This window comes from Bradysia coprophila, unplaced genomic scaffold (genome assembly GCF_014529535.1).
Source record: "Bradysia coprophila strain Holo2 unplaced genomic scaffold, BU_Bcop_v1 contig_297, whole genome shotgun sequence".
NCBI classification, from domain to species: Eukaryota; Metazoa; Arthropoda; class Insecta; order Diptera; family Sciaridae; genus Bradysia; species Bradysia coprophila.
In genome coordinates, this window is record NW_023503555.1 from 1,455,486 (window position 1) to 1,480,183 (window position 24,698).

General features: G+C 35.4%; 3 protein-coding genes and 1 long non-coding RNA gene across 6 annotated transcripts; 2 read left to right on the forward strand and 2 right to left on the reverse strand.

Annotated features, from left to right (window-relative positions):
* Positions 1-7,441: 7,441 nt before the first annotated feature.
* LOC119078760 (dehydrogenase/reductase SDR family member 7-like) lies at positions 7,442-10,903 on the reverse strand. 3 transcript variants are annotated; one of them, XM_037186468.1, is made up of 8 exons: positions 10,749-10,903; positions 10,538-10,690; positions 10,371-10,480; positions 10,067-10,309; positions 9,891-10,010; positions 9,662-9,828; positions 9,507-9,586; positions 7,442-7,495 (listed from the first exon to the last, which is right to left on the reverse strand). In XM_037186468.1, exons 1-7 carry the CDS (start codon positions 10,870-10,872, stop codon positions 9,508-9,510), a joined length of 996 nt encoding a protein of 331 aa, XP_037042363.1. In that variant the 5' UTR covers positions 10,873-10,903; the 3' UTR covers positions 7,442-7,495; position 9,507. The 3 variants fall into 3 exon arrangements, with proteins under 3 accessions (XP_037042363.1, XP_037042360.1, XP_037042361.1); XM_037186465.1 differs by lacking the exon at positions 7,442-7,495 and adding an exon at positions 9,369-9,409 and having other exon boundaries at positions 9,459-9,586; XM_037186466.1 differs by lacking the exon at positions 7,442-7,495 and adding an exon at positions 9,392-9,414 and having other exon boundaries at positions 9,467-9,586.
* LOC119078761 (dehydrogenase/reductase SDR family member 7-like) lies at positions 7,467-8,905 on the reverse strand. The gene is made up of 7 exons (XM_037186469.1): positions 8,731-8,905; positions 8,515-8,667; positions 8,348-8,457; positions 8,044-8,286; positions 7,869-7,988; positions 7,649-7,815; positions 7,467-7,572 (listed from the first exon to the last, which is right to left on the reverse strand). Exons 1-7 carry the CDS (start codon positions 8,852-8,854, stop codon positions 7,497-7,499), a joined length of 993 nt encoding a protein of 330 aa, XP_037042364.1. The 5' UTR covers positions 8,855-8,905; the 3' UTR covers positions 7,467-7,496.
* A 1,457-nt stretch (positions 10,904-12,360) lies between the features above and the next one.
* Positions 12,361-14,505, forward strand: LOC119078767 (3-oxoacyl-[acyl-carrier-protein] reductase FabG-like). The gene is made up of 4 exons (XM_037186474.1): positions 12,361-12,770; positions 12,832-13,107; positions 13,165-13,268; positions 14,215-14,505. Exons 1-4 carry the CDS (start codon positions 12,480-12,482, stop codon positions 14,429-14,431), a joined length of 888 nt encoding a protein of 295 aa, XP_037042369.1. The 5' UTR covers positions 12,361-12,479; the 3' UTR covers positions 14,432-14,505.
* Positions 14,506-15,755: 1,250 nt separating this feature from the next.
* On the forward strand, positions 15,756-17,636 carry LOC119078794. Its single transcript, XR_005088053.1, has 3 exons — positions 15,756-16,051; positions 16,109-16,212; positions 17,344-17,636. It is a non-coding gene; the product is annotated as an uncharacterized LOC119078794 (long non-coding RNA).
* Positions 17,637-24,698: the final 7,062 nt, after the last annotated feature.

Sequence of the window (24,698 nt, forward strand, 5' to 3'; positions counted from 1 at the left end):
GATATAAAAATCTTACAGTTTAAATGAGAAGCTTTGACTACAAACCCTTTTTTGGCTTTTTGGCTTACGGTCGACGTCGCTGAAATTTAGACATGAGCTTGGTTAGGCTGTTTTTACTTCTTACACTCAATTCGATTCATGGTAGTGGTAAAACTGTAGAACTTTTTGTATGAGCGCACCGGAACCAGATGGAAAACAGCTGAAGCAAATTGATATTTTATTCGATAGTATGCAAGCTTTTAGAGTCTTAAACAGGTGTCATGTGACAATGTGAAAACTAAATGAATCGTAGGACATAATCCAAATACGATGAAGTTGTTGTGCATCTAGCCTAGGCGAAGGCGAGATATCAATTAAGCATCTAACTACTCTGAGAGTATTTGCATACTTCAATGCGTGGTTTGGATGTCACGTTAAGCCATTGGTTCCGATCCGATTGAAGTTGTTATTGGCCGAGGAAGGCTGTTAGTGAGGTCTCTAAAAGAAAAACAAATTACCGAACCCGATTTGTTCTAATTTTTAGGAAGATTTAGACCAATAAGTAGGTACGATAGTACGAAGAATGTACAGATGTATAAGTTTAGTACAAGTTACATTAGAATGAACCGTCAAAATATTGCTGCTATTCTGACCCCACGAACGGATCAGAAATATCGAACGCTTACGTATATCAATATACATTTATACAAGTAGTCAAACGTGGATATATTTATATTGATTCTTTAACACCTGTGCAACGTTTTTATTAATTTCACATTTAAACGTGAATATTTTATAGGTCTATGGATTTGTATCCAACTAAGCCCAACTACACACATAAAAACCGATAAAAAAAGAGATATATTTAGTAAACCGTTTATTGCTTAGAATACATTTCGTTTCTTCTTTTTTTCCTATTCTCTAAATAACTTAAGATGAAAAGCGGTCTCTTTGATATGAAGTGACTTGATTGACAGATTATATGTGACGTCATTGAAATCAAACTGATTTATAGTTTGGTTACGACTGAGAGATACGTGTTTGTACATTCGTTTGAATCGTATTTTTGTTTGTAGCTTTTGTTGAAGAATGAAGATGTTAGTCAGAGCAATGAAAGTGTAAAACAGGTATGGTCTATAGTCCGCCCGGAGGAGATAAAAATTTGATTTTCGTACTTAAACGCACTCATAGTCATATTATTTTGACATAAAATGTGAGTGCGTTTAAGACGAATTCGCCGATCGGCCATACCTGTTCTAGAATTTCATTGAGTCAGAGGCGTTTATGGTCGGTCCAATTGGTTTTTGTTTACCATCATTGACATTTTTGGAATTCGGTTTTGGGCATTTTTTTCGTGTTTTCTAGTAAATGTACTTTTCCGAGGCAGGTGCTGAGATGAGATATTGGTTTTGACTAAAGTTTTTTTTTTGCGAAATTTTTTTCTGATATTTTCAGAAATTTACTCATATCTTTCGATTATTTCCTACATTTTCCCAAATTTTTCAAAAAACATTTTTGGAAAATATAGCTTGTTTTCAGCTGGTCCACAAGCACGTGTCGAGTGGTAAAACCGAATAAACACATATGAGACAGTGATGTTGTAGGACTGGACCAGCTGTATAAAACAGCTGATCCAAATTACGTCACAAATTTGGTTAGGATTAACTGCACAGGAAACCTTTGGGAAAACGTTTTACCAAAAATGGGCTCAGTGTTTAACACTAGTACGAAATGCGAGGGGGAAAGTACTTGGAAAAACCGTGCCCATGACTTACAATTGTTAAAAGTTTCCTATGTGCAGAATGAGCACCAGCTGAATATCACCAGCTATATCTACTAACACACACTTATGAGCAATCAAAATCAAAATTCTTAACAATGTATTTACTTCATTCATACGTGTTAAGTGCGCGCATAGATGACGTTAAATGCACTGTGTAGGTTGCCTTTGAATTGTTTATAATAGGTACAAAGTGTTTTTGTTTGTACACCAGCTGCACATAGGCAGCTTTTAGCAATTGTAGTAATTTTGTACGGAACTAAAAGTTAAGATGAGCTAATAATTTTGACTTTTTCGGCCATGACTTTTCGACAAAATGCTGCAAAATTATGAGACGAGAAAACTTTCGAGAGCAAAATTTTGGATAATTCGTTTTTGACACATATTAAATCTTGAATAGCAATTACAATCGATAGAATGAAGAGTTCCGCATGTTCCCGGGTGAAAGTGGGATCCTCAATCTTTCAAATTCTATTGTTTCGTCTCGGCAGAGCGTGGCGTGAGGTTTCGACAAATATACACTTTGGTTGAACTTAGATGTCCTTTCAGGCATTATTGAAAAAAGGTTATCTACTGTCTGTGCAAAGTGAAGGCTTTGCTTCAATCGAGCGAGTATCTTAGATGTTAACCGTTCGACTCATCCTCATCTTTCATAAGACGCTAATTCAAATTCTAGTTCGTTCTTATAATTGTTGAATCGAGCCACAATCGATTTTAAAGCTAAGGATCTACACACCCAGGCCCTCAAAAATTCGCGTATTTTTTAAGCATATGGTCAGATCATATTACGATTGAATCTTGGTTCTGTTACTTCCTTTGTTGAAAGGATCACGTAATGTGTGATATCAAATCTGGCAGTTCGTTTGTTGTAAATAATATTTTGCTATAATAAGAGAACCCGATCTGGAGACATCGTTTATTTTCGTCGTCGTTGTTGATAACAGATGACTATCCGTTTCTGAAAAGTTTTTATTTTTATTTAAATGCAGTAGTTCAAATAACTCCTGACTAGTTGTTATGTTGATGGTGTAACAAGTCGAATCAAAGTTTTAATTTCCATATTCAATGGTAAACTCTGAACTGAACCGCGCTATAGATTAACATGCCAAAAAAGATTAATAAAGTCAGTTATTTTTTTGAAAAACATTTATATTAATTGATTTCTCAGATAGATGAATTTCATCTTATCAACAATCTTTGATCACTTTTTAATGTTTGATGTATGAAATGGTTACATTCACATGCAATGCCTATACACACAACACATATGTGGTATAAGACTTTTGAGAATCATGATCGTCGGATCATGGGCTAATGTTATAAGTAGGTATACTGATTTTTCCAAATGGATAAATTTGTTTTGATACATTGTGATGGGATGTAATATTATAATTAAATATATTAAATGGACACACGAGAGACGGTGGAAAAAAAAGGCACACACAGCCGAAGATTGTTTTTATAACACGCTCTCACAAATATTTTTATATGTTTGGAGGGATTAAAGAGTTTTTATCTGTTTTGTGACAACAAAAACATTAAATCGGGAGAGCTTTGGATAAAAAGATATTTTTTTATGGATTTTTCACTAATTTATAGGTGTGATGAAATAAAACGCCCACAAATGAATAACCATGGAAATATCATCGTAAAAATTTTAATTTTTTTTTGTTTAATTAATAAAGTTTATCGAATGGAATTTCTACAGCCGGATTAAGGCAATCGTAATTCCGTGTATGTTATTGCGATATTGTTTTCCTACACGAAATATTTTTTTTTGTTTTGTTTTTGAATTCCATGCAAGATCAATGGAGAGCACAGTATCTGCCGCCGCAACGACGACGACTGTATTTATTGTCGTTCAGTTTGAACATTAAATAATTTCAATTAATGTGACATACGAGAGAAATATTTTGACAACAAAATGAAAAAGAAAATGGCAAAATCTTAGATAAATGCAAAAAAATCGAAGAAAATTTTAAAATCACGAAATGGTTTTGCCTAAGGTTTGTAAACTTAAAAAATTTGAACTGGAAGCAAAGTTTTTCTTTACTTTTAATCTGATAATCCGAACAATCTCTTATGTTGGTCATAGCTTTTCGCTACTCTGTGCTAACATTTACAAGACTCTCTTCGCTCGTTGAACGACTAAAATTTGTAAAATGCCCTCCGTTCATACAAAAAGTCGAAAGACCGTTCTGGCATTCTCCGAATGCCCTTACAACAAGTCCAAACCTGCATGCAAATAACTTTTGACTTAGAATCTGAAAATTCTCTTATGTGGTACACAGATTTGTCACTTTCCTCTCTAACCGTTTATAAGACCATACAAGTCTTATCGGCTGTGAGCTATGATGTACAAATGTAGGTTGAGTCTATTGAATGACAAGTTGGTAATTCCATTCTAGTTCATTTCATTTCATCATAATGAAATGCTGGAGACGTTACTCAACTGTGAACTGTATAATGTGACCAGGCACAATCGTGCAAAACGTGGGTAAATGGCTCAAATAAATTTTTTTTCACAATACAAGACCATTTCTCATATGATTCCCAAAATACATTTTTCATTCAAATTGCTATTTGATTTTATCATTTGAGAGGTAATGGAACAGGCATGCAAAAATAAATAGTTTTTGCTATCAAGTAATCGGAAGTGGGGGTGAGTGGTTGCCCAAACACTCCAAAATGATCAACAATTTGGTTCTTTGAATTTTTTTAAGTACTAGATTTTTCGCAAAATTTATAAAATCGGTTTTTTATGTTTTTACATTGAAACAATATTTTCTGTCCCATAAGTACAACTACGGCGGTGAGTACTAGCTGTTTTTTGTAAAAGAAAAATGATTGTTAAGCATTGTTGTATTTATGCCCGGATAGCTGTTGGCCCCAATAGTCTAAAACCGCAGTCGTTTAATTTTAGCATTGTTTCATTGGCTAGTGAACTTCCACCAAGAGTCGAAAATGGGTGTTTTTTGTCCGTGGTTTGCTGCTGCTACAGCACAGTTATCTTACATGTCCTGCACCATTGTTAGAAAATATGAAAAAGAATGTTTCAGTCAAAGGCCGGAAATTTTGATGAACTTCAAAAGGTGATATCTCACACCTGGCGAATATTTATCTTTAGATCAGTTGATACAGACTTCAAAAATAATACTAAAATTAAACGACTGCGGTTTTAGACTTTTGGGCCAAGGGCTAACTGGGCGTGTAAACAAAGGGTTTGCTAAAAAAATAACTCCGCGGGTTCTGGTCCACTTTAAAAAAAATCCTCTTAGCCATATTTGAACACGAGAACAATCTTCTCTAATGAGTCTATTAGAACAAATCAACAATGTCATCTCTTATCGAAAGCGGCGACAAAAATTGTCAATAAGCTCTGGGTATTAATGTCTTTTATAGCAAAATTCATGTTAAATTAATGAAGTAAAAGATTTCGTTTCAATTTTGCGAAAATAGTTTGATCGAAAAACAGACTTGTTAATAACATCGGCAATTGTTGTTGTACGTGAAAGATTTTAATTGACTAACCATAACCATGGTTAAAACTTTGGACCAACAGATGTAAAATATCCCGAGATACTCAGACTCATTCCTTAATTGATACATTTGATATCACATCAAGATTGTGCTTCTCCTTTCGCCGAACCACCAAAAAGAAAACGAAACAATTTTCGGCCTCATATTGATTGCGTGACTCACCAAATATTGTGTCGGTACGCAGCAATTTCTTCTACTAGTAGTTGCTGGCGATTACTTCGACGATTACAATAAAAATCGGCGGTAAAGTTGAATAAAATAATTGAGTCTGAATCGTTGTACAACACAAAATGACTAACGAAAAAATGTTTGACTTCTAATATAGAGAGGAAACATGACAGATCCGAATGATTTATCTGTTTAATATTGCCTTTATGTGGTTGTACATATTTAACATTTTCATTTTTAAACAATAAAACATAACATTTTGTAACAATAAAAGAATCACTTTAAAAGTCACTAACCAATTGCATATCAAATCAAATAAAACAATTTCTGTACTTAACACACATTTTTATTTATATCTATCTACCTTTGTGGAGTCGAGAGAGATCAAGAAACTAAAATCAAAAGAAAAAAAATAATTTATTTTATTTATTAAACGTTTTATGATATTGTTTTCGATGTGGTATGGAAATATAATAAATAATTTCTCGATATTATAGATGAAGCAATCGATAAATGACTAATATTTTAATCCACAATGGGTAACCGAAAATCGGTATTAATTCGATTGATTGATTTTTAAAGTGGTCACTTCTTTTATGTGAACCATTTTAGAGTAATTCTCATACAAATTTATTTTTTGACTTCTCTTTTATTCATCCTGTTATGTGGCGTATGTAGAGTAATTGGCTAAGTCATGTAGGCATTTTTTTTCTTCTCTCGATTGGTTGTTCTTCAAAATCGGTTGATAAAATATTTTGTTCCCATAATGCATATCAATCAATTAAGGTATTGTTTAACGAACGACGGAGGTATATGTGAAATGTCTTAATCATTTAACATGAGAAAGGACTTTTTTGTGAAAAGGGCACTTAGACATTCTTCACATATTTGGCTTGTTCCCTTGATATACAATTTTTTTTTGGGTCGTACAGTCAAGATTCCTTAGTCCCATTTTTATTGTTATCGATCGATGTATTGATATGCGCTTTCGGAATCAAAGATGTAAGTTTAGCTTGAAATTTAAACATTGTATTGGAATTACGAAAATCCAATCGTCGAAGTCTCTTTCACATGGGGAAAACTCGACAGAAATTCTTGTTATTTTTTTGGATTGATACTTCCTATACGTCCTTCGCTGCAGCGAGACTGACCAATGTACTTGAGATGTGTTTCAAGTTTTCTATCTATCGATCTATTACTTCTTTTGAAGAGCGTATCAACAAGTTTTTCTGTACAAAATCTAGTACTTCAATAATTCTGACACACATTTTCCTATAATAAGATAACACTAACAGGCTATCATTGTTTAATCTAGTCGTCATTGTCGATAACAGATGAACAGAGTATGGTTTTGCAATCCCCCAAATGCACCTATCCTTTTAGGTCAGTCGAAAAGAAGTTGCAAAATTCGTAAAAGGAAAATGTTTATTGCAACAACTTTCGCAAATACTTCAAAAAGCTGGAAGCCGGCGTAAGTATAGTAGCAAAAGTAATTGCAAAATATGTAAAAGGAAAATGTTTTTTGCAACTACTTCAAAAGGCTTGCAAAGCTTGGCACCTGGTAACTGTCGAACAGAAAGAATTAACATTCAATTTCATGTTAAAATGGGAATCAACAAATAAAAAATCGATTAGATACAAGGTGACAATACCGGATGACAGCTACATTACGGTTATATCTCCTGATTGATGACCTAAGAATGTTCATTCGCGTGACTCGTCTATAAGCAACGGATATGTTGGAGTGTCGGAGGAACGTTTCTTGCTTTAACAGTAAGAGTTTTGGCTACAGCTGTTTGTCTGTCACTTTTTCAAGGCTGTGCTTTGATTAGTTTTGTTCCATTTCATTTTGGTTTGACACAGTATGTAAGAAATTGTACTATTTTAGTCGACGCCAGTAGGGTTTGTGAGAATCGAATAAATAAACTCTGTTGAATCGATGTCCAATTCACAGATGGGCCTAGATCTACACTCATAATACTCGAAACAGCAATTTTTGTCATCCAAATCGTTTATTAATTCGTTGATGTTACTCTTCATTCAAGTCATACCGTGTACCTCGGACTTTTGTTATAATACCTTTAACATCTACCAGAGTCATGAGCCTAGAATCAATTAATTCATTCATTAACCCAAACAATTTGACTCATCAGCTGATTTACAACTGAAAGGGATACCCACCTTGATATAAGAAACGAGTAATTTCTGAGGAAATATGTAACAATGATGAGAGGAAATAATGCTTGCCAGGACTCATCCAGTTTATTTGCAATGGCTACCAAGCAAAGGTAGGCACATCGGTCTGCTGTCATTCTCCTCTCCGTGGGTTGGTAGACTTTATTGACTTTCTGCATTGGAAATGGTTTTAGCTAAAGTTCTTGAAAATATTTATTTTCGTTACCTCGCCCATTTTCGTAGTAAAGGCTTCCCTCACAATATCCGAAAATACAGGTCCCGGACAGAGCATAGTGATTGATATCTTATTGCTCCTAATCTCATTTCTCAGAGACTCAAAGTAGCCCTAGGACAATGACTAAGACATGAGAATGCAATAAATGAATTATCGGGGAGCTCACATGTAATGCGTGCTTTGCTCCCGTATATGATCCACAGTCAGGAGCTCCAATAATTCCTGCAATACTAGAAGTAATTGCTAGTCCACCAACGTTTCCTGTCTTCGAAAAGTAGCGGACAGCAATGCGGTTCAAGTTTATCAGTGAAAAAACGTTCAGGTCAAACATGCTTTTGTCCACTTCCAATTCGATACTTTGCCAACGAGCTCTTTGCGATCTGCCTGCGTTACTTATTAGTAAATCTAGCTGCATGGCATCGATGTAATACTTTCAAGAAACAAAATTAGGATTGATCATCAGTACTCACCTTGCCAAAGTGATCCACCACTTTCTTGAATTTTGATTCGTGGACTGCATAATCCAACATATCAAAATCGAGTACTAAGATATCTTTGTCCTTTAATTTTCGATTTAATGCTGAAAGTTACATCCATTTTACAAACAATAGCGAAGCGTAATGGAATCGAAACAAACCCAAACATTCCTGTTTCACTCGTTCAAGTTCATCTTTTCTTCGCGCAGAAATCACAAGACGAGCATTATAGCGGGCTAATTTTTTTGCCAACGCTTCACCAATGCCACTTGATGCCCCTGTTACCCATACCACTTTTCGTGAGAATTCCGACCCTGTAAAAGTGTTTTTCTCCGGATTTTATCGAAGAAACATTTGGTTTGGTTTGGTAGAATTACCTGGAGACTTTCCGAAATGTACCGCCAAGAATGTAATAACATCACAATCAGCAATGCATGCAATTAGAAACCAAATTAGAATGTACAAACAGTACAATGCACCAACTACTGAAAATATGTCCATTCCGTCTGATTTATTTTGATTAATCAAAGAGACTGGTTCATCAATTTTACTGATAAAATTCAACCGATATCGTTCAAAACATTTGTACTGATTAGATTACAATGTGTAAACTATACATATTTAACCTACTCGTCGACGGGTTGATAAAGTGTTAGGTAATTTATATTTAAACGCTTTTTATGTGATGCATGTCCCTGAGACAGCATATGTGTTTTTCGTACGTAAATCAAAATTGCAATCATTTCACTGTCAAGAAATGTTTCGAAAGAAAATCTTACAGGAGACATCTGTGGAATTTAGTGAACATGTATTTGGCAGAAGCTATTCTCCTACAAATTTTTGAGTGTTTTATTATAGATAGATTGTAGTCAAGTTCTAACGATCTAACGATCTATTACTTCTTTCGATGAACGTATCAATTTATTTCTGTTGTAAAATCTAGTACTTCTATGGTAGTAACATATATTTTCCTTCATATGTCAACACTAACTGGCTTCCATCGCTTATTATAGTCGTCAATGCCGTTAAAAGATGAATAGTGGACCATGCAGACATCTACCCTTAAGACATTACAACAAATGGGACTAAACCTTCGCTCTTTATATTTCAAACAGCAATTTTTGTCATCTAAATAGTTTAATAATCCATTGATTTCACTCTTCTTTCAAGTCATTCCACCGTGTACCTCGAATTTTTGCTGTTAATCCTTTAACGTCGATCAGACTCATGAGCCTAGTATCAATCAATGAATTCATTAAGCCAAAAATCGACTAATCTGCTAATTTAAAATTCAAAAAGAACACAAACCTCGATATCAGGAACGAGCGGTTTCTGAGGAAATGTGTAACAATGATGAGAGGAAACAATGCTTGCCAAGATTCATCCAATTTATTAGCGATGGCAACCAAGCAAAGGTAGGCACATCGGTCCGTTGCCATTCTTCTATCCGTGGGCTGGATAACTATATCCACTTTCTGCATCGAAAAGGATTTTCGCTAATGTTTTTTCAGCATAATTTTTGTTTTGTTTTTGTCACCTCGCCAATTTTAGTAGCAAAAGCTTCCCTCGTAATATCCGAAAATACAGGTCCTGGACAAAGCATAGTGATTGATATCTTATTGCTGCTAATCTCATTTCTCAGAGACTCAAAATAGCCCTAGGACAAGAAGACATCCAACAAGAATGAAATAAATGGATTATCTGGGATCTCACATGCAATGCGTGCTTTGAGCCTGTATATGAACCGCACTCAGGAGCTCCAAACTTTCCTGCAATACTAGAAGTAATTGCTAGTCCACCGACGTTTCCTGTCTTCGTAAAGTAGCGGACAGCAATTCTGTTCAAGTTTATTAGTGAAAAAACGTTCAGGTCAAACAAGCTTTTGTCCACTTCCAATTCGATACTTTGCCAACGAGCTCTTTGCGCTCTGCCTGCGTTACTTATTAGTAAATCTAACTGCATGGCATCGATGTAATACTTTCAATAAACAAATTTAGGATTGATCATCAGTACTCACCTTGCCAAAGTGATCCACAACTTTTTCGAATTTTGATTCGTGGACTGCATAATCCAACATATCAAAATCGAGTACTAAGATATCTTTGTCCTTTAATTTTCGATTTAATGCTGTAAGTTAAAACCATTTTACAAACAATAGAGCAGCGTAACCGAATCAAGACCAACCTAAACATTCCTGTTTCACTCGTTCAAGTTCATCTTTCCTTCGCGCAGAAATCACAAGACGAGCATTATAGCGGGCCAAATTTTTTGCCAACGCTTCGCCAATGCCACTTGATGCCCCTGTTACCCATACCACTTTTCGTGAGAATTCTGGTGCTGTAAAAGTGTTTTTCTCCGGATTTTATCGAAGAAACATTTGGTTTCGTAGAATTACCTGGAGACTTTCCGAAATGCACCGCCAAGAACGTAATAACATCACAATCAGCAATACATGCAATTAGGAACCAAATTAGAATGTACAAACAGTACGATACACCAATTAATGCAAATATGTCCATTCCATCTGATTAATTGAAGAGACTGGTTCCTCAATTTTAGTGATAATTCACTGTGACATGTGACAAGAATAATCAGTAAAATCAACCGATAAAGTTCCAACCATTTGAGTTGATTAGATCAGAATGTGTGACAGGGCATATTATTGGCAAATTTTTTTACTAAATTTACTGAAATTTACCGAAACTTTACTGAATTAATCAAATAATAAATTCGGTATATCTTAGGTAAACTTCAGTAAATTTCAGTAAATTGGCAAATCAAATACCTAAACTTCTCTTCGACCGATAAGTGAAGTATTTTGCGTGTTACGGCATGTTTCATTTTCATTTACATTGCCTAATCACGTAAAGCATTGTACTTACGAGGTTCCAAGTTGTCATTTGACAAGTGGGGAATACAGTCCTCCCCTTCGGGTCGGGCTGTAACACCCCACTTATCAAATACACAACTTGGAACCTCGGAAGTAATATACTAATAATGACAGGTATAACTTACATGGACTCTTTTTGAAAAACGATTTTCCCAAATTTGTCCAATTTAGAAAATTAGGAACGAGATAAGAGAAATTAGGGAAAATATAAGAAAGTGCTTTTACAAAAATAGTCCCTGAGTCGCAAAGTTCTATTTTTAGTAAAACATTTTCCTGTATTTTCCCAACTCAACATTTTTCGTTTTTTCCAATTTTACCAAACAATTTTTTGGGAAATTTGGGGAAAAGTGAAAATATACGAAAATATTTTCCCAAATATAGTTCATGAAGAATTTAAATTTTTTTCATGTGACACATGCTCACAGCTCACATTATTTCGAATGTAAATCAAAATTGGAACCTTTTAAAGAAAGTGGACGTCCGATGTCAGAAAAATTTAGGCAACGTATAGTGCTTCAGCTGTTTTTCAGCTGGGCCAATCATTTGAACAAAAGTACATGTTTATACGCGTGAAATAGTTACACATACGTGCAGGGCAGTGATAAAACTGTATAAAGACGTATGAGCAATTTTACTTGCAAATTGGATGGAGGCAAGTTCATGTCTAAATTTCACTGACGTCCCCTGTAAACGGAACTATTTTTTTTATTATTCCAGTTACCTATAGCCACGACGACGAAATGTTTATGTAAACTATCGATTGTTTACTTGACACTGCCGTTGCTATTTAACAACAAGTTTGTCATCAGATGACTGCCATCTGCAATTTTAATTTTTGCTAAATAATTCACCAAATTTTGGAGTTTTTTTTAATTAATTAAAATGCGAAGGTATTCGTTTTATTTGATGAGATGATCGTCTAGAGATGATTACATAGTTGCAGATTCATTGTCGCATATTTAATCAAATGAAACACATATTTAAGAAGATAAAAGAAAAATTTTGAATAAAAATATTTAACCAGCAAAGTCAATTCAAAACGTATCATTTGTGCAAATAGATAATTCTTGGTTCCAGCGACTCATTCGCAGTTCATTAGCATTAAAAGCAAAGAGACGTAGAATTTATAACCGAGACGACGGTAAAGATAATTCAATTGCAAATTTTCCGTTCATCGGATCAGAAGTTCGTATCAGTTTGCGGTGAGGAAAGTAAATTTTCGTGAAAAGTGAAACCATGAAAAGTACGGCCATTTGTTTCGTCGCAATTTTCGTTCAATACATTTCCATTATCAATGGAGACGTAGACGATATACCAATAACTCTGCGAGAATTCCGAGCAGTTAAAAACTCATTGGATTTTACTGGGAAAGTTGCGCTCGTAACTGGTTCCAACTCCGGTTTAGGGTCTGCAACAGTACGTCTCTTTTCTTATTTGGGAGCTAAAGTGGTAGTGACTGGCAGAAATTTAACACGGATTAAGCAAACTGTCGACGAATGTAGGAAACTGTCTCCGTATGACTATAAAGTAAAATTCAACGTGGCTGTTAAGGTCAAAATAGTTTCACTTAAAGAAAATCTCTTTTCAGCCAATTGGTCTACAACTTGATCTCACGATTCCTGGCAATGTTGCAAAACTCGTAAACGAAACTATCGAGGCCTATGGACACATTGACATTTTAGTTAATAATGCTGGAATCGGTAGCTTTGCGACCATCCAAGATCCGAAATTCATAGATGTTTACTTAGAGTCTCGAGCCATTAATGAAGAGGCGCAGATCGACTTAACTAGTTTGGTAGCCCCATATATCGTAGAGAGGAACGGTACGATTATTCTTATGACCAGCTTATTTGCACGGAATCCGGTTTGGAAAATTTCATTGAAAAGATAATTTCGTTATGTGAATTGGATTTGTCTTTAGGTTACATCAAGTTCTGCGTATAGTATGGGCAAAAATGCTCTAATTGCATTTGCAATGACATTGACTCATGACCTGGGTAGCAACTGTCGAGTGAATGTGATAAGGTTAGTTAACAATTTCAAAAAAATGCAAAAAAATGTTCCTCTCCCGTGTCTATGATGTCTACGATTTGAAATTGCCAATGAGGAAAACCAGAACAACTTCTATACGAAAGTGGGATTTTTTACGTGTGCGGAACAGTACAAAAATGAAATCGGAACCAAAATCGATTTCTTGGGAAGCTTTTTTTAGTTACTAGCACAGGCAATTATACAATTTTATTCGAAACTTAACGTCAATGACGAGGACATCATTTACACGAAAACGTGACTGTCCAACGTATCTCATTCCCTCCCTTCCCTCACAAGCGTTATATATAAATAATAGAACATCTAGCGTTGTAAATTATATATTGAAATCTAGTGCAGCATGGAAGGAAGTGGTTTCGAAAACACAATGAGACTATTTCCATCATTTGCCTAATTGTCAGGTATTTACTGGAAGTGGGAGTGTTTTAGGGAATAGGGAAAGAAGTTGGAAATTGCATTTCGCTACGCTCTGGTCATAAGTCACCAGAGAAAATTCCAACTGTCTTCCCGAGGCAAACACAACGTTTTTCTCAACAAAGGCTCCCGAAGTTTCAGCGGAGGGGAGAAAATGACTATTTTTTCGCCTGTGTTATGAAAAATTCATTCTTTTCCCACCGACTAATTTCCTTCACAATCTATTCATTACTTAAAACCAATACGCAGATCTTGTGTGTATTGGTCTATGTCGAAATCTACTAAAAAAAGAGGGAGAGTTTTGGCGCTGTGAGTAAAATGCATTTGTGTTCGGAAAATTATTTTTTAAACAAATACTCTCTACATCACATTGTTGAAACTCGTTAACAAAATTAAATTTGTACTTAAATAGTCACATTTTTTACCGCTTGCCTTCGCCTCATTAACACTCAAAAATCCAATTTCCACAATTTCTTGACATTTTTTACTTAAACCTTAAATTTATCAGTCCCACAGTCATAGATGGCACTCGTATCTTTCGATTGCTTGACCCATCCGTCCGTCCAACATTAATTGCGAACCAGATTGCATCGTCTACATTAAAGAGAGCCGGTGTTCCAATGGACATAGCTAAGTCAGTAATATATTTATCGTCACCTTTGGCCAGTTTCATCAATGGGAAAGAACTCCAGCTTGACGGTGGCTTATCTATTTCAATTTTGTAAAAATTTAGACTAACTCTTCTATGTAACGGCATTTTATTATTAGAAATAAAGGTTGCTAGACGTTGCTAGACATTCATTTTGTGAACTTTTCCGGGAACGAACCTTTCGATTGTAGTTGATCATCTTATGGAAAAGAGGATGACAATGAACCAGGGACTTTTTCTAGGAAAATTTTTGTCTCAATTGTTCATTATTTTCCCAAATTTTTGAATTTTTGAATTTTCGCAATTTCTTCAATTTTTTCAATTATCACAATAAATCAAAATTGGAACCGTTTGAAGAAAGTTTTCGTGCAGTGGACGTCCGATATCAGTAAAATTTAGTGAACGTGTTGTGCTTCACCTGTTTTTCAGCTGGCACAATCATTTGAACAAAAGTGCTTGTTTCTACGCGCGAAATAGTTACACACACGCGCAGGGCAGTGGTAAAACTGTATAGAAACATATAACCAATTATTATTGTATGAGTGGACCAGCTGATAAACATCGGAGACCAATTAATGTCTAAATTTCACTGACGTCCTCTGAAACCGGAACTGAAATTTTTATTATTCCAGTTACCTATAGACAGCGAAATGTTCATGTAAACTATCGATTGTTTACTTGACACTGCCGTGCTATTTAACAACAATACTGTCATCTGCAATTTTAATTGTTGACTAATTCCCCAAAATTTGGAGTTAAAATTGAAATGCGAAGTTGTTCGTTTTATTTGATGAGATGATCGTCTGAAGATGGTTACTTACTTAGTCCCATATTTATTCAAATGGCAAAAGGAAAATTTTGAATAACAATATTTAACCAGCAAAGTCAATTCAAAACGTATCATTTGCGCAAATAAATAATTCTTGGCTCCAGCGACTCATTCACAGTTCATTAGCATTAAGCAAAGAGAAGTGGAATTTATAATCGTGTCGACAGTAAAAAAAAATTCAATTGCAAATTTTCCGTTCACCAGATCAGAAGTTCGCATCAGTTTGTAGTAAGAAAAATAAATTTTCGTGAAAAGTGAAAACATGAAAAGTGCGGCCATTTGTATCGTCTTAATTTTCGTTCATTACGTTTCCATTATCAATGGAGACGTAGACGATATTCCAATAACTATGAAAGAATTCCGCGCAGTTGAGAACTCGTTGGATTTTACTGGAAAAGTTGCACTCGTAACTGGTTCCAATTCCGGTTTAGGGTCTGCAACAGTACGTCTCTTTTCTTATTTGGGAGCTAAAGTGGTAGTGACTGGCAGAAATTTAACACGGATTAAGCAAACTGTCGACGAATGTCGAAGTAAAATTCAACGTGGCTGTTAAGGTCAAAATAGTTTCACTTGAAGAAAATCTCTTTTCAGCCAATTGGTCTACAACTTGACCTCACGATTCCTGGCAATGTTGCAAAACTCGTAAATGAAACTATCAAGGCCTATGGACACATTGACATTTTAGTTAATAATGCTGGAATCGGTAGCTTTGCGCCCATCCAAGATCCGAAATTCAAAGAGGTTTACTTAGAGTCACGAGCCATTAATGAAGAGGCGCAGATCGACTTAACTCGTTTGGTAGCCCCATATATCGTAAATAGGAACGGTACGATTATTCTTATGGCCAGCTTATTTGCACGGAGTCCGGTTTGGAAAATTTTATTGAAAAGATAATTTCGTTATGTGAATTGGATTTGTCTATAGGTTACATCAAGTGCTGCGTATAGTATGGGCAAAAATGCTCTAATTGCATTTGCAATGACATTGACTCATGACCTGGGTAGCAACTGTCGAGTGAATGTGATAAGGTTAGTTAACAGCTAAAAAAATTGCATACTGCGGCGCCCACGTAAAAAATCCTATTTCTGTATCAGATGTTACTGCTGTTCCTCTCCGTTTCCTCTTATTTTTAATTTGAAATGACAAATGAGAAAAATGATAAAAGCCAGAAAAAACATCTTAGATACGAAGAAGTGGGATGTTTTACGTGTGCAAAACTTTGAAAGCTGTCCTTTAGTTACTAACACATGGAACTATACAATTTTATTCATAACTCAACGTCAATGATAAGGTCAGAATTCACACGAAAACGTGACTGTTCAACGTTTTTACTACGACTGAAGTACATAACTTTACACACGAACAACAAATAGTATGTCTGTTTTGGATTAACTGATTTCAAACAATTGTGCTTGCTACAAGCCTGAACAGAACAACGACTCGAACAACGACTTAATGAGAAAGTGTCACAAATCAACCGATACACATTTTACATAAAAAAACGACGCAAAAGTAGAAATTACATAACTTTCTTTCTCGCTACTTATAGAAACTCTGGGGTTGTAAATAGTTAAATCTAGTGCACCACGGTAGTTTCAGCGGAGGGGAGAAAATGACTATTTACATGATTGATTATGCATGGTAAAGTGCACTTACTGTCACTGTTTGTGCCAGAGAAAATGAACTTACCGTACCAAAGCATATAAATCTTACGTAATTGCTTGTAACTTATTGTTGTGGCTTGTGTGATTACTCCGTTCGCCTTCGACTCGTTCCGCAAAGTTCACATATGCCAAGACAGCAAACGTTCAAGCAAGGACTTAATATACTATTTCTGGCCGGCGATGTGAAAATGCATTCCTTCCTCACTGACTAATTTTCTTCACAGTCTATCGATTACTTAACACCAATGCATAGTGTACGTACACCTTGTGTGTATTGGTCTATGTCAAAATCTACTCAAAAACGGGAGGTAGAGTTTTCGCGCAGTGAGTAAAATATCACTGTTTGAATAGAAAATAAATTTTCGTAAAATCGTTAAAAAGATTTCAATTTGTACTTCAAGAGTAGCATTTTATAACGCTTGCCTTCGAACGTACAACACTCGAAAATCCAAATTCCACTATTTTTTGACATTTTTTAAACCAAAAAATTTTCAGTCCCACAGTCATAGATGGCACTCGTATCTTTCGGTTGCTCGACCCATCCGTCCGTCCAACATTAATTGCGAGCCAGATTGCAGCGTCAACATTAAAGAGAGCCGGTGTTCCAATGGACATTGCTAAGTCAGTAATATATTTATCGTCACCTTTGGCCAGTTTCATCAATGGAAAAGAACTCCAGCTTGACGGTGGCTTATCTATTTCAATTTTGTAAAAATTTAGACTAACACTTCTATGTGACTACAGTTTATTATTAGAAATAAAAGGTGCTAGCCGTAGGTAGACATTAATTTTGTGAACGTTTTCTGTTGAGCATCATAATTGAAAGCTGATGACATTAAACCAGGGACTAATTTTAAGGAAATATTTTCTTTATTGTCTCGACTTTTCCAATTTTTCCAATTTTCTCGATTTTCACAATTTCCCGATTTTTCCACAGAAAAAAATACGAAAATAGTCCCTGCAGACTGAAGTGAACATAGAAATTTTGTATATTTGACCTAACCTAGCAAATGAGCTGAAAGCAGTGACATCTATTTGATTTGAAATTTGTGAAGAGGCATCGGTCCGATATCTTTTCATCAGAATCCTTTTGGGTGAAATCGTGAAATTTTCGTGAACTACTCGATGCCTCTTAAAATAATTGGCCAATTCAATGTTTGGAAACTTTTTACTGGTTTCTCACATTTCCTGATAGGTTTTCGATTCAAATTAAAATTCTGGAAACGGCGCGCGTATCGTGATATTATCATTAAATCTATTACTTCTATCGTTCAAAGTATCGCCTACTGTTTGATCTTTTAACTGTGGGTCGTCTCAATTTTGGTCGTTGAAGTCGATAACAGATGTTATACCCTCCTCCACTTTTCGTAGTCCCGTTTCCAAAGTCTAAAATTTGGTCGATGAATTGGAGATGATGAAGAACATTCTACTTCTCATATTGATGCATTTTAAGTTCGCCAACTTATTTGTATTAAATGAAAACAAAGTGTCGACAATCAATCTTTATTATAGAAAGATAATCTTCAACTTAGCCTTTTACAGACTGCTTAAAATGCTTAATGTCGGATCAATTACTTCATTCGATCTAAGTATGGACCTGTTTTTTTTTCTATATATGAACGGTTGTCTTTATTTATGAAGTCTTTACTGATAACAGATAATATACATCCGTAACAGGTGAGGGAGTTAGCATCATCACTTCAGTATCCAATTACTCTGAAGACTCAAGTATTTGTCAGTACTCTAATCATCAAAGAGTTTCGTAGTTCAGTCTGGACCACCGGTCCAACGTGTCATTTGAACCATATGCCATGAAGTAGACAAATACTCTGAGGAGAGTTAGGTGCGTAACTTATAAATGTTGTCGAAATGTAGCCGAGATATATAAGATATGCGTGCATATCGTTGCAGCCGAGGTTGCAGCCACCAAACACAACGCAACTACCCAAATTATGAAGCTTGAGTCAACTTTAGGACGATACCAATGTGTCATATATCAGCTAGAAAAATTCCATACGGAACTCTGTCTGACAAATCGAACCCTGATGATTTTGGGATAGAAGATCAGTACATAATCATTTAGCTTACTGTCCGTATTTGCGCCTTAGTTGGTAACTTCTCAGTTACTTAGTTGGATCGATCAAGATGCAATTTTAATAAGACTTGTGAGAAAAAGAGTCACAAAAACCAAGACAACAACCGAATGCAAATTAATTTTTACATTCGTTCATAGCGTTTGTAATTTCCTCATAAGCTCATGTTTCATTTCATAAGTCCAATCCACCCACTTATTCGGAAACACCACTTACAAGCGGATGAAATGAAAAAAAAAATCTGAAAACAACAACCTACACTCCACAGCATAATAAATGCTACATTCATGTCCATGCCCAATATACACATATGCGATTCTTTTGCCAAAAGAAATTATTAATTTTTAAATTGAAATCTTAATCAGTTTTATGTTTCAATTTTCAATAGCATTTATCAAGTCGGTATAGGACTGATGATGTGTTATGCGCGAGCATCTAATACAGATATCTATTCCATTGCACAAGAATCGCGTAAAACGAACTCATCATGGAACACATTTAACCAATTTAAGTGAAAATAAAATGATGCTCTGCGTTGTCTGCGATGTGCACACACATCATATACATACCTATCCATATAAACCTACCAGATATACAAAGGGAATTTTATATAAGACGACAAGAGATTATCCAATTTATTTTTATGTTGTATTATTGTTGAGGTATATCACACATGATGGATAAACAAATAAATTAATTTTTATTAAATAAATACTTTGTAATTGGCACATTGAATGGATTTGAGTATAGTCTTACGTTTAAGGCAAACTGAAAAGTTTTTTTCCGTTATCGGAGCGTTCAAGATGTTGTCAGTTGATAAAAACGAAACTCCCTGTCGAATTACATTAAACATGTTCACGTTGAAGAGACGATTTTTTATCCAATAAATGGCATTAACAAATGATCGAGTGTCAGTGGAATTTACATTGTAAATTTTACAATTTTCTGTTACTGCCAGTGCCGACAAAAAATAAACGATGAGCTCTGGATAATTGTGTTGCAGCAAAAATGTATGGCAAAACTAATGAAGTGAAAGATTTTACATGTTACGCTTCGCTCATATGAAATATGCATTTACATTCCCTAATCACGTAAAGCACAGTACGTACGTGCTTCCAAATTTTTATTTTGACGAGTTAGAATCCGCGTATCCATTCGTCAAAATAAAAACTTGGAACTACGGACGTAATGTTCTAATGTTCTGGTTAAAATGCTTGGATCAAAAGAAGTAACAGATTTGAGAATTCTTCCTGTCGGAAAAAATCTAAATCTAAAGAATCATTTTTGACGAAGTGGTTCCATATAGCAGCTGGTTACTGGCTACCAAAAGTTCGCAAAGGCGTCAATAAATGAATTTTAAGTAAGAAAGTGCGAAGGGCGCATCAGTTCGAGCATGAATTGTATAAGCGTTCAGCTACTGTCATGGCATGTTGTGTATAATAACTGGTCAAGGTGTCCTTGACTTACCAACACTGGTTGCAGTGTCTATACTTCGTGAGCGACATGGATACGTTTAAATAGTCCATTCAAATATGTTAAAAAAGTGGTTTCAGATGGTTCATCGACCGGGTAGTACTTGACTTCCACTACAACCTCACACCACAAGATAATCATAATCATTTGTCTATCACGAAATATAAGTAAAAGTCTGAAAGGTCAGATTTTCGATGTTAGGTAATATCTGCCAGGGACACCTTTTCGCCGATCGTCATCTTCTGCAGTTTTGTAGAGTTTTCATTCAATGTTCTACGTTCTACTAGGAAATCTTATTCAAAAATACTCTCAACTATCCGAGATATCATATTGGAAGCACAAAGTCGATGAAAGTCGATCACGGACCTTACAAGTCTCGAAATTCGATACGCCCTAATATGCGTGCGATTTTGTATTCAAGTTCTTGCAGACTGGACCGCATCTCATAATTTGGTTTTTATAATCAAAACGAAAAATTCCCATAAAATAAAACTTTTCATCACCAGCAAAGTTAAGTAGGTTATTGAGAAATCACAAAAGTGTAACTTGGAGATCCTCGAAAATTCCCATGCAATTGACATCACGTCGATTTAAGATAACCCGAGAACCCGCCAAAGTCGTTCAACATTTTTATTTATTGCGCTTAAATGCTCCATGTATTTTACCAATAAACACATTTCATGCACAACCCTCGCATATAATAATTCAATCATCCATCATCCCCTATAATAAATTCTAGCTGAAGCATTTAGTATAACTTCTTTTCCTGGTTTACACCATTTATACTTCCATTTACCCAAAATGTTTATATTGTATTCTAAGGGTATATAATAGTCAACATGTTGTTAAAAATGGAATTGATTTGTTCACATTCAATTCCATATGATCCAAAGGCTCTTTGTTTCGGCGAAAAAATCCGGGAAAGAAAAATAAAGTGGCAACACTTGAAACGTTATGTATAATAATACGGTGAAGTGTAATGAAATGAACAGATTGAAATATATACTCCAGAATGAAATCAACGGGTGGTTAATTCGGGCATTCAAACGTTGTTCTTAATTTAGTTGTTTCTCGTGGATTTATATTTTAATTGAAATGGTATGAAGTTTGGCGTTAATTGACTGAAGAAATTATCAGTTTATGTGTGACGAACATATTAAATCTCTCTGAATTGAAAGAGGATTTGTGCATGGGAAAATTGTTGAATGTCTAACCGAAATGTTAAGCAAAGTACTATGAAGATTGCAATTGAAATTCCACCATGACGTCTTTGTCTGTCTAAGCTTAGTAGAAATTGTAGGAGCCTCGGTAGGAACACCAGTCGATGAATCTTTCCCATTTTCACTTTAAATTTGTATGTAAAAGACAAGAAATTCTAGACTGGCCTAGGAAAAAAAGTTTTTGAAAAACACGTTTTGCGGGCGGTTGTGACATCTGTTATCGATAAAAACGACGAAATTGGACGATGAAATCTTGTTCTCATTGTCTGATATAGTAAAATTTCTGTTAAATCGAATGAAGTAAAAGATTTTGCTATCATCAGTTTGTAAACCCAAGTAAAAAAGTTCTAAAAATGTCTAAATCTGTCGAAATCAGATATCTCAAGCCTCATTGAGTCTAGAAGAACAATAGATTTTGAAACTTGAGATATCTGATTTCGACAGATTTAGACTTAGAGATATCTCACTTCAAAATTTTTTTCACTCGGGAACATTTATATCAAAAAAGTAGAAGATTCAATATTGATAATGTGCCTCTTGTCTATGAACGGTCCTAACATGATTGAAATGAGTAAAAACTTACGAAATTAAGTAAAACTTTACCAAAAGAGTTAACCACAATCCGTTTGGACAAGGCTCTACGGTAGGCATAGAAGATTTTACACCTTAAAAACTAAACGTAATTCGATGTAAAATTCTTTCGAATGTTTTGTCTCTCATCAGTCACCTAAAAACCTGAATAAAAATTGCTAACTTCCAGACTCAATGTATAAATCTTCCCGACTTTACAATTTATCGAATTCATTACACGAAACAAAAATGTGTAAAAATGACAGATTACAATTTCTAATGCAATTCTCTATCTTCTATTACATGTATGGCAAGCTCCCTACAATTTCTCGATTTTCCTCATCGCCTTTCTGCATGGGATGGGAATACACGATATTAAACCGCAATAATGACCTACCGTCCATAGCACATAAACGTTCATGCTGGTTTTATATCCTATGAATGGAGAATATTATATTTGTATTATTTGCTTCGTGTTTTAAATTAAAACTTTTAAGTGCACCAAAGTAGAGTACCTGAACCAACTTGGTTTATATGTATGTTATATTATATAGCACAACATGTTCAAAGTTCATAATTATTTATTTCTACAAATCAATATAAAATCCGATCAATGATTTATTGAAATTCAATCGCGCAAATGCGTGTTCGTTCAGCTTTTTATGATAATGTTTCGTTTACAAAATGTTGCGATCGATGTAAAGCGTTTGTCACGTGGTGTATTTACATCTTGTCTGGGTAATTCAATACTTTTTTAGCATTATTTCAATAAGAATTGATTTACCTATAACATTCAGTCTCTAGATTTTTGTGCAACATTATTTGCTTTAATTTTGTTTAATTATAAAAAAGGAAATCCACGGACGATGAACATATAATTATGGTAGATGCTAGGCGCCCGTACGGGCGAATAGCGTCAGTAGTATAAGTAGACTATTCGTCCGTACGTGGGAATAGTTTTAGTATTATAGGCATACTAATCGACCGTACGGACGAATAGTCTCAGTATTATAAGAATGCTAATCGACCGTACGGGAAAATAGTGTCAGTATTATAAGAATGCTAATCGCACGTACACCTGCCACTGTGATGATGTTTGGCCGGCCGGCACTATTTCTTTGAAAAACATTATACTTACTGCCGGCCGGCCAAACATCATCACTGTGGCAGGTGTACGTGCGATTAGCATCCTTATAATACTGACACTATTTCTTTGAAAAACATTATACTTAAATAAAGTTGAATTAAGCGAAATGATATATGTATCGCCACCGTTTACAAACATGATCGTCACGGTGTTGAGGAATCTCGCGCCGCGTCATTCACAATAATTCACAAAGTGACATCTTCCTTATACAAAATGTGTCAAAAAGTGAATTATTGTGAATAACGCGGCGCGAGATTCCTAGCAACCGATCGTCACCACAGCCAAAAAGTACGTGCCCAGAAGATATAGGAAGGAATTCAAATGAATGAGTTGGATTTTACTGTATTTGTCGATCAAAGAGAAGTAACAGACATACATAGCTTAAGAGAAATTTTAATAGGAAGGAATACATTCCGTGCTGGTGCTGGTACGAAGAGAACAACCGTCTGTACTGCTGCACAATGAGGTTAAGGAAAATTAAAGTCCCGGAGCAGCTAAGGAGCTTCTAAAACAATTGGATGAAACAAGGAAGAAAAAGTTGACTCAAACAGTTGAAAGCATGGACATGCAGATCGAGCAGAATAGCATGAGCTTTGATTCGAAAAAAAAAAAGAAAATGAAACCGAATAGAATCGCACGAAAATTGGTACATACGTTAAAAGCTCCGCACGACAGAGATTTCCTAAGCCGAAAAAATCGTGATTTCCGAAAAAAGACACCAAAGAGTAGCGAAATCTCCAGATGTTTCTCCACGACGAGGCTCTAAATATCATGAAAAACGGACGAGCTAGTGGATTCGATTCGATCCACCCAAAATTTCTAAAGAATTCTGGACCCAGATGCAGAACATAGCTTGCAGGCTTCTTCACGAACATAATCAAGACGAACATCCCACCACGAGCGTTCAAAATAACAACAGTAATGGCACTTCTAAAACCGAACAAGAACGAAGAAAAACCAGAAACGCTAAAATTAATGGAACGTGTCCTGTACAACCGAATGGAAATTGAAAAAATCCTGCTAGATAACCAAGGTGGTTTCCGTACCGGACATAGATGCGATGACCAGGTCCTTTCACTCACCAATTACATCGAAACTGCACAAGCAAATTTCGCAAGTTTTTGTACGCCGAAGACAAAGCATATGCGTTCCACCACAAAAAAATTCCAAGAATTGAACGAAGACATGGTAAATTACGTTTAATACTGCCGGAAGTGGAGATTAATTCCAAACGCATCGAAAACCGTCGCATCGGCCTTTCACCTGAACAATCGCGCAGACTCCTTAGACCTAAGAATCCGGTTCAACGTCTCGTGTCTAAAACATGAATTCAATCCAGCCTATTTG

Coding starts and splice junctions, on each gene's coding strand:
- LOC119078761 (XM_037186469.1), bottom strand. CDS start 8,854: ATGGACATATTTTCAGTAGTTGGTGCATTGTACTGTTTGTACATTCTA. Junction 8,458..8,514: donor AGTGAAACAGGAATGTTTGG/GTTTGTTTCGAT, acceptor TGTAACTTTCAG/CATTAAATCGAAAATTAAAG. Junction 8,287..8,347: donor TGGTGGATCACTTTGGCAAG/GTGAGTACTGAT, acceptor GATGCCATGCAG/CTAGATTTACTAATAAGTAA.
- LOC119078760 (XM_037186468.1), bottom strand. CDS start 10,872: ATGGACATATTTGCATTAATTGGTGTATCGTACTGTTTGTACATTCTA. Junction 10,481..10,537: donor AGTGAAACAGGAATGTTTAG/GTTGGTCTTGAT, acceptor TTTAACTTACAG/CATTAAATCGAAAATTAAAG. Junction 9,829..9,890: donor TTGCTACTAAAATTGGCGAG/GTGACAAAAACA, acceptor TTTTCGATGCAG/AAAGTGGATATAGTTATCCA.
- LOC119078767 (XM_037186474.1), top strand. CDS start 12,480: ATGAAAAGTACGGCCATTTGTTTCGTCGCAATTTTCGTTCAATACATT. Junction 12,771..12,831: donor TGTCTCCGTATGACTATAAA/GTAAAATTCAAC, acceptor ATCTCTTTTCAG/CCAATTGGTCTACAACTTGA. Junction 13,269..14,214: donor TGTCGAGTGAATGTGATAAG/GTTAGTTAACAA, acceptor TAAATTTATCAG/TCCCACAGTCATAGATGGCA.